This window comes from Tasmannia lanceolata, unplaced genomic scaffold (assembly GCF_043159265.1).
Source record: "Tasmannia lanceolata isolate RefF3 unplaced genomic scaffold, GAP_Taslan_0.1 ptg000012l, whole genome shotgun sequence".
Lineage (NCBI taxonomy): Eukaryota > Viridiplantae > Streptophyta > Magnoliopsida > Canellales > Winteraceae > Tasmannia > Tasmannia lanceolata.
Window position 1 is genome coordinate 26659816 of NW_027518689.1, and position 9483 is coordinate 26669298.

Genomic DNA, 9483 nt, shown 5'->3' on the forward strand with positions numbered 1-9483 from the left:
TTGACGACATAGTAGTTAAATAAGGTTCTTGAAGCATGGATTTCTAGAGAAGATTTGTCCAGTTAGTGTCGAAATTGTTTTATGATTATCTTAATCCACTCACCTCACTTAATTAATTACTTTTGGGGGTATATGGTGTTTCATTAGGGGTGGTTAATCGGTTATAACCGAACCGAAATAATTTCAGTTATCAAATTTCGGTAACCGAAACCGAACCGATTAAAAATTCGGTTATTTGGTTATAACAGAATAACCGAATAGTGGGAAAAAAGCAAAATCTTGGTTTCAATAAGAGGGCTAGGATCATCCAATCGAAATGATTTTTTGAGCACAACCTAATTAAGTTTTGATCAATCAGATGGACAGTTTTGATCATCCTACGGAGTGCCCATATAGCACTTTTTTTTTGAAAAAATAATGGTTTTTATCATAATTTCGGTTATTTCGGTTAACCGATTTTTTTTTTGAGATAACAGAAACCGAAACCGAAACCGAAACCGAATAACCGAATTTCCAAAAAACAAAACCGAAACCGAACCGAAAAGGAAAAAAACCGAACCGAACCAAATCGACCGAACCAATTTGGTTCGGTTCGGTTCGGTTATTCGGTTTTAACCGAATAATGAACACCCCTATGTTTCATAGTCATATTGTAAAAAAGATGCTAACATTGGGATGATGTTAGTTTGTCAAAGATATTCTGCTCACTATGATCTTTTTAGAAAATATACATGCTAGTGTTGTCTTGAAGTGGGGAAAGTACATCCCCATGTTGTTGAAGAAAGCAAAGTTTGTAGGAAATGATTAATTTGTTGGTGTACAGTATGATACGTAGAACCAAAATGCATTTTTTTTGTAGCCTTGACATCTTAATGTGGTGCCAATGGTATCAAAGTGTACATCATGGATTGATTCTACCAACAGAAACAAAAGCTCTTACTAAGTTGTTCAACCCCTTGGACGCTCAAGACCTGTAAGTCTGACCTTTATTTTTCACAGTATGATTTGTAGATTTATTTGTGACGGTAATGTATTTTCAGTTTGACAAAGTTTTGATTTGTTTTGTTTTATGGTATGCTACTAGGTATGGAAAAGCACACTGGGGTTAACCTAAGAGCAGTCAAGTATCCAGACATGACTCTAGGCCCCACATGCTTTGAAATTACTAAGATTTTTGGGTTCAGAAGCAGTGGAAGAAACTTAATCGGTGTTTATGCCTGAAGAAGATCATTGGTCATCATGTCATGGCAACATGTCTCCTATTTATGTTATTAACCAAGAAATAGTTTACTCAAGGGTGTTTCATCTATCATCGTTCAATATACTGTTATTTTGATGATTGGGTTGTTCATTCACGGGGCTCGGTTTTTTGCTCTTTGTCAATGTGGTTTCTGTTTGTGATTTTGGATTTTCAAAATCATATGTTTTGCATGTTTTAGTGTTTTGGAAAATGTTTTATCAAAAGCGTTTGGGAAAAAAAAATATTTTCTTGGAAAGATTTGCTTTTACAAAAGGATGTAGAAGTGTAGTTGAAAAGATAGTCCCGTACCGGATGAGAGAAAAGAAAGAGAAGGGCTTATAAAGCACTACACTTTTCTATCACTTGTTTGATTGCACATTGGGTTGAACCCATGGTAGAACCTGCGGGACGGTGCAACACACCGTTCGCACACGCGCGCGCGCGGCGTGGGCAATGGGCTATAGGGCGCTTTTTTAGGCGCACTTTGCACTTTAATTTTTCCAGATTTGATCTGCACCGTTGGATCAAGATGAAGGTGGACCGGTTGGATGGGTGTGGGCCAAATGGTTCGTAGGCCCATCAAGCCGACCGGTTGGGTTGGGCTTTGGTTCAGGCCTAACGGTTGGCCCAACGGGCCCATAACTCCAACGGTCAAAGGGTGTGATCAAATGGGTTGTGTCCCTTCCCCCAACGGTCAAGTGCCAAGGGGGTGCGATCCACACCATAGATGGTTGATCTAACGATGACTGGGTTGGAAAGAGGTTTTACTCAAACCAACAGTCACATCTAGGATCGATCAGGACCGTTCAATATCAATGGGTGCGATCTAACGGTCAGATTTTAAACATTCTGGAAATGTGCCCTGTAGAGGTGTTTTTCACACTGAAAAGACACCAGGTGGTCTACAAAATGTGCAGAATTCGGTCATTTCATATAGAAAAATGAATTGGAAATTCTGATAGACTTTACACTCTCTTCTACACTCCTACAAAATCCCCAAGTATTTCTACATACTGTTTTTCTTTTGTTTACTGTTCTAGATACTGTTTTTCTGCAAAAACATTATCTAGAAATTTCTCTAAGGCTTGAAATTTCGGAAGGGCATTTCGGGTTTGATTCCGCTAGTGCTACGCGTCATCAAACATTTGTAGGGCTTCCCTAGTAGGCTTCATTGTATCTTGGAGGCAATTCACGGATCCCCTTTGCACACTACTAGTGGGGGCGAATCTTGTCTTAAGCAAAGTGATATCACACCTTGAAACAATAGGTTTCTGTTTTCTATCAACAACAGTACCCTCAATTTTCCAACAATCTTAAGACAAGATTTTCTACTGTTGTTTCAATGGCACTTTATTCGGTTCGTCAAATGACCCAAGACTTTGTCAAACTCGAACGTTTCGACAAAGAAAATTTCAAGCGCTGGCAGAAGAAGTTGCACTTCATTTTGACATCACTCAAAGTGGTCCGGGTTCTCACCACTCTAAAACCGGCAGCAAATGAAAATGCAACAAGTTTCTGTTTTCTATCAACAACAGTACCCTTAATTTTCCAACAGTTTCTGCTCTCTGTCGCCCCCACACCCGTGAATCGCACAGGCTTTCTTACTATTCTTACTAGTATATGTATATAGTATATATGTACATGCACAATGGGAAGAAATGTGAGAGCAATGCATTACTCTGAAATCCATTCCCGAAAAGACAATATGCAGATAAATACATGACAATCAGATGGAGTATTTATTTTTCTTGACGAAAAGAACTAGAACCAAAATCCTTCTATCACATTGGAATTTTAAGCTGAAAATTTGGATGGAAGATTCAAAATAAAGAATCTCCCTCTAGCCCTTTCGAAGGCTTGAGCTCAAGACCTTGTGCTAGTGTACGCTCCATGTGAGTGGGATGAAACTCAAAGCAAAAATTTTAGTCCCAAAATGAAAAATGGAGAAGAAACTTCTGCTCCTTATAATACAAAGAGTTGAGGAAAGACTTGGGCAAGGGGGCATCGGATTTGTTTGGGTGGTGCCCTTTTAAGATATACCAAAACAAATACATGGGCATGCACAAACGCTTACTAAAGCTTGTGGGATCTTTTGTCTTGATTCACACATCTCGGTTGCACCATAAGGAGGAATACGATTTTAAGGAGAGTGACCCAGTGGCACGACTCAGCCTAGTCAACAATCTGAGAGTGCAATTTTGATACAATGTTTTAAGTCTTCGGGTAAATTAATTTTTGCAACACTAAAAGATAAATATTCTGCAATTCCCACAATTCCATTCGGAAGTTGCTACAAAGATCAGATAGTGACCCCAGTGGAAGATTGTGGCTTTCCATTCACACAAACTGAGGCTGGACCAACAGAATAAAGCCTACGAGAAAACCCTTTAAAAATCATCACTTGAGCAAACTTGCCAACATGAGGCAATATTCCAACAGCAAAGTTACTTCTTGATTCTGTCTCGCTACATACCTCTTTTTCTCAACCAAGACAGTACGTTTCATCCATTTCTGCATTATGTATTGAAAAGACACCATAAAAAATGAAAAATTAAACTGAATGTAAAAATGGGTGGTAAAAAACCTCCCTAAAATTCAGTTTCGGCCAAAATCAGTTTTGGCCGTAAGGGCTAAGGGCAGAATATAAGGCTACTTTCTGAATGTGCTTTATGTGCATGCATTACATAAATTCATGATGTTCTTTACATATCATTATATAAAGTACTTGGTGGTTTGTTCATTAAGTCATGTATTTCTTTGAGTGTTCATTAAGCCTTATGTATTTATTTGAGTGTTATTGTGGATATAAGAGTTTAAATCCTTCTTATTGGAAATACATTTTGGCTACTGATATTTGCTCTACCAGAAACATAATTATTGATGGGAAAACTACTAGAAACCCCCTGGATAAAAACACATATACAAGAATCACCCCAAAAATTTCTTATTTACCAATCACCCCATAAATAGCTTTTAATTTTGCCTATTACCCATTTTACCCTTTCTTATGTTACCTTACAAATCCCTAAAATCTCTCTCTCTCTCTCTCTCTCTCTCTCTCATCAATATGTATCGTTTGAACTCTCTTTGGCTCTCTTAATTGAGTAATTTTAGCCCTGCATGTACGCGGAGCCCAAAATACAATGGGCCCACATTATTTTGGTGATCCAAGCCATTCATTTGTTGGTCCTTGACGTGGATAGGATGTGTCCAGAATATCTCCTCCGTAGGATGATCCTAACCCTCTGATCCCCATAGGTTTAAAATGGGGATCGGAGGGTTAGGATCATCCTATGGTGGAGATATTCTGGACACATCCTATCCAAGTCAGGGACCAACAAATGAATGGCTATTTTAGGGATTTGTAGGAGTGATATAAGGGTAAAATGGGTAGAAGGCAAAATTAAAAGCTATTTATGGCCCGATTGGTAATTAAGAAATTCTTGGGGTGATTTGTGTAGATAAGTTTTTATTTAGGGGGTTTTTAGTAGTTTTCCCATTATTGATTCCATGTTGGTTATCTGTCAATTTGTATTTTTTCATTTCGCATATTTCTGTAGCTGCCAAAACTTCTTTGCATTGAAGGCCTCACAGGTGACTGACCGACATGATATTTTGAGGATTTAGTACATTTAATTTCCTATGAATCCAACTTCTATCATAAACCCATCATGTAAAATGCCATTGACAATGAACTACGTATCAGAAACTGACATTGGGAAGAATTCCTTATTTTCACTTCTTCTATTTTTATTTTTTTTTAAATATTGTTATTTTCACTTCTTCTCTTCTGCGATTCATTATTTTTTTCCTTTTATATGCTCATATTCAAACAAGTTGACTCCAAATCCCTGTATACTTCTCTGAGAAATTATATGATATTGTGAGAGTTTTCTGGTTTTAATGAGAAGATTACAAGAAATATATTTCAACATCTATATATCTTTAGTTAAGTATCAATCACATTTACAGTGTGACCCATTTACTAGAAAGTTTTAACCAGAAATCAGTCAACGGTCCATTTATATAGAAAAACATGCAGAGTTGTAATGCATTTACAGTTTTAGAGGTTTAAAATTCCCATTGTTGGGTTTTTCATAATTTAGATTAAATTTTTAATAAAAATATCTTTACAGCAGTCAAAATAGTCGATATAGTTTTTTTTTAAACAAAATATATTACCGCTTTTTCTTGCTAACTGCCGGTAAAAATAAGTAAATCTACCCGCCGTCCTGCGACATACTTGTTATTGTCGGTCATCATTGCCAAGGTTTTAAATTTCGGCTGAAATTTGAAATTCCGAATCGAATTTCAGATTTCGGTGAGGACCTAAACTGAAACATTCCAAAATTGAAATTGATGAAATTTACCAAATTTTGGTTGAAATTTCGGAAATTTTGGAAATTTTTTTGATAAAATATTAATTTTTTATTCCTTTATAGAATTTCAGCCGAAATTACCGAGATTTCTGTAATTTCGGCTGAAATTTTGGGATTTTGGCTAAAATTTCAGTTTCGGTGAGGACCGAAATTACCCCTGAAACCGAAATTTAAAACCTTGATCACTGCTGTATTCAAGCTTAATTGGAGGGTAATTTGTGTAATTTGTCCTCCAATAGAGACTTTACTTACACCACATTAAGCAGTAGATTTCTGACCACCCCTGATCTGCCCGTAAAACATCTACTGGTGGATTTCTGACAAAACCGACTGTAGCCCAAATTTGTTGTATTATAGATTGGATTAAAGAAGTTATTCTGGCCTTTCCAAATTCATGAATATTCATGCCAACAAAAAAATTCTTGCACCCATTATATTTCAAATTTACACTAAGGGCCCCTTTGGATACCCCCTAGATTTGGATTTGGAGGTGAATTTGGATTTCTAAAATCCATGGATTTGAAATCAAGAATTTTAAAATTCACAAATTTATAAATAATGCCGTTTGGATGACCACGTATAGATTTGGATTTCAAATCTAAATTAATTTTTTTTTGTTTGGATGCTCTTTGGATTTGAATTTGAAATCTAAGAAAACCAAAAAGCCCTAAAATACTTGATTTAGGGGCATTTCAGCTATTTTCCATGATCCAGGGGTATTCTAGTCATTTTACCCTATATGGGGGTATTTTGATCATTTTTATGTCATAAGGGTGTTTTAGTCATTTTCCATGACTCAGGGTATTTGGTCATTTTCACCCGGTATAGGTGTATTGAAGTCATTTTGCATGACCCGGGGGTATTCAAGTCATTTTACCTAATATGACGTATTTTTATCATTTTTATCTAATGAGGCTATTTTTAGTCATTTTTCATGAGCCATGGTATTTCGATAATTTTCCATGATCTTGGGGTATTTTAGTCATTTTACCCTATATGAGGTTATTTTGATCATTTTTGTGTCATAAGGGTATTTTAGTCATTTTGCACGACTTGTGGTTATTTTGTCATTTTTACCTGGTATAGGGGTATTTCGGTCATTTTGCCTGACTCGGGGGTTTTCTAGTCATTTTACCTAATACGCTGTATTTTGATCAGTTTTTAATGTCACGTGGGTACTTAAGTCATTTAACACTTTTTTGATATATTCTGGTCATTTAACCCCTTACGGATCAGATTTAGATTTATAAATAACCTCTTGCAGAAAGGATTTTTAAATCCAAAAAATTACACTAACATGAGGAATTTGTAAATCTTGTGGATTTCCGTCAAATCCAAATCCAGATGTCATAAAGGCTTGCCAAACGCCGAATTTGGATTTAAAAATTCAAATTCTCCTCCAAATCCAAATCCAAGGGGTATTCAAAAGGGCCCTACTAGCATTTATCCTGGATCAGGTCCTCACGCACTAGCTATTTACAACATTAATTCCCCAAATGCCCTTAACCATTAGAGCAAAAATCTGCAACCTGTTTACAACATTTCCAGCACATAAATTGATTACTTTATTAATGATATGTAAAAACTATTATAAAAGAAACCCTAACATGTAATTTTTTGGTTTGCTTTTGATATTGGTAGCACACAAAGAAATAGTAAAAAAAACCAAAGCTTAAGATACAAGTTGTTCTATTCTGAGTTTACAAGAATGATGTAAATTTTCTTTTATACAATTTCACATTAAGCAAAATATTCATCCCTATGTGCAGCTTTGGTTTGATGAGATTATTACAGCACAAAAAACATAACAAAAAGGCTGAAAAACAAGCCACTGATTTTGTTTGCCAAAACTCTATAAAGAAATGTAAAATGATCCAGCCCTTTCTGTAAGGGCACCCTTCCATCATCTGATAATTCAGTTGAGAGATCCAAGTCCAAGCCTTTTTCTGATACTCCAACTTCGAGAACCCAAGCTCACAAATATTTTTTTTTCTACATGAAATATTTTCATCTCTTTTTCTTTCTCCATCTCTTTAGGGTTTGTTTTGGGGATTTGTTAAAATCCTGAGCTCAAGCCCCTAGCTTCAGACCCTTTCATTATCCTCAACCTCTTGCATGACGAGATGAACATCCTGCATCATGAAGAGCAAATATAACTTTAGAAATTTAGACAGAGAGAGAGAGAGAGAGAGAGAGAGAGAGAGAGAGAGAGAGAGAGAGAGAGAGAGAGAGAGAGAGAGAGAGAGAGAGAGAGACTTACTCCCATGGAACATCTCCAACCAACATCCAATCTCCATCTTTATCTTCATATGTGGTTGCATATTCTGACCCATTGTTCCCTTCCTTTACTGAAAGTTCACCTGAAAAAAAACAAAATCATCATCAACATCATCTCCTTTGCCTTCTTCATCTTTTCAATCAAATTAATCTCTATAATCAACATTTATTATTCTTACTTATGATAAAACATTTGAACATGTCCTCTAAGGCCTTCAGGAGCTCTGGATAACCTTTGTACACCTTGAGATCCATCTTTCTCAAGTAAGGAGCACCATCCATGCTAACTTTCACATAAATTCCGGTCGTTTCAGCCTCAACCTTCTTTGCCTGCAAACTATTTTTCCGGTAGGATCGGATCGGCGGCCACCCCACTACCTGTGCCCTGTCAATAAACCAAACACCCATCAATCGATTGCGAAAAATATGATATATACATATATATGCTAATTAAGTTTTGCTAAGATCCTTTGCCACTTGTAACAATAACATGTCTAAAAAATCTTCTTATATATATATATATATATATATATATATATATATATATATATATATATATATATATATATATATATATATTTTTTAGATCAATAAATGACTTAACCAAGATCCGAAATAACTTACTTGGCAATGGGCACGGTATCCCCATCACTCTCAGCCGCATCAACCAATTTTATAATACCTGAATTACCCTTAGATCTACACTGCTCGGCCGTGTCGGGGAGCGAACGTTTGTTGCCCCTAGGCGTCGGTGGTGCTTGTTTCCCCGACATATCTGACCCTGGCAACCCTAGTCTAAGTTCGGTGTCCTTGAGGTTAAGATCGCCCTCGTACTGTGCCACAGTTTCCATTTTCGGATGATGATGGTTGGATCAATTGACAAGGAAATGTTTTTTTTGAAGAGAATCCGGCCGTTTTCCGATTGATCTACCGATACCCACTTGGCGAAAAGTCTGTCAAAGGCTCTAAAAGAGAAGGAACGTAAGATTCTGGCTAAATTCCGGTTAGATCAGTGATTTTCTGATGAGTGATGCAGAAATGCTCAGAGAAAGGTGTTGTTAAGATGTGGTGGTTGTAATATAGAAGAAGGTGGGTATCTTATCTTATTATATATAGAGATAGGGATATATAATGTGATAATAAAAGGTGGGACAATGTGTAGGAAGTCCTTTCTATGAGTGCATGGATTTTGGACATGAACAGGTTGGCGGTCGGTTAAATGAACTACACTGTTGAAGGGACAGATCACCCGCTTAAATGGAATGAGGATCGGACGGTGGGGATAAGTTTGGGGGAACACGGGAGAGGAACAAGGAGCGTCCGATGAGGAGACATCCCATGTGAGCGGGTGGGGATGGCATGGGCATGTGATGGGAACTACCGAGTCTTGGATTTATTAGGGCATGGGAGGGAACATGACATGTGAGGTTCTCCCTTAATTTCTCTAGAGAAATTCATACTCAAATTTGACTTTTTCTTTACCTATAAATCCCTAATTAGTCTTTCACTAATCATGATTTAGCCAAGAAGTTTCAACATTTTAAAATGGGAAATGCTAAAAAGAAAGACACTTTTACAGTCCTTCCT

The 9483-nt window shown here is 36.8% G+C and overlaps 1 protein-coding gene across 1 annotated transcript; it reads right to left on the reverse strand.

Annotated features, from left to right (window-relative positions):
* Positions 1-7272: 7272 nt before the first annotated feature.
* LOC143887142 (auxin-induced protein 22D-like) lies at positions 7273-8994 on the reverse strand. Its single transcript, XM_077391247.1, has 4 exons — positions 8521-8994; positions 8076-8281; positions 7880-7979; positions 7273-7751 (listed from the first exon to the last, which is right to left on the reverse strand). Exons 1-4 carry the CDS (start codon positions 8745-8747, stop codon positions 7676-7678), a joined length of 609 nt encoding a protein of 202 aa, XP_077247362.1. The 5' UTR covers positions 8748-8994; the 3' UTR covers positions 7273-7675.
* Between the last annotated feature and the right edge of the window lie 489 nt (positions 8995-9483).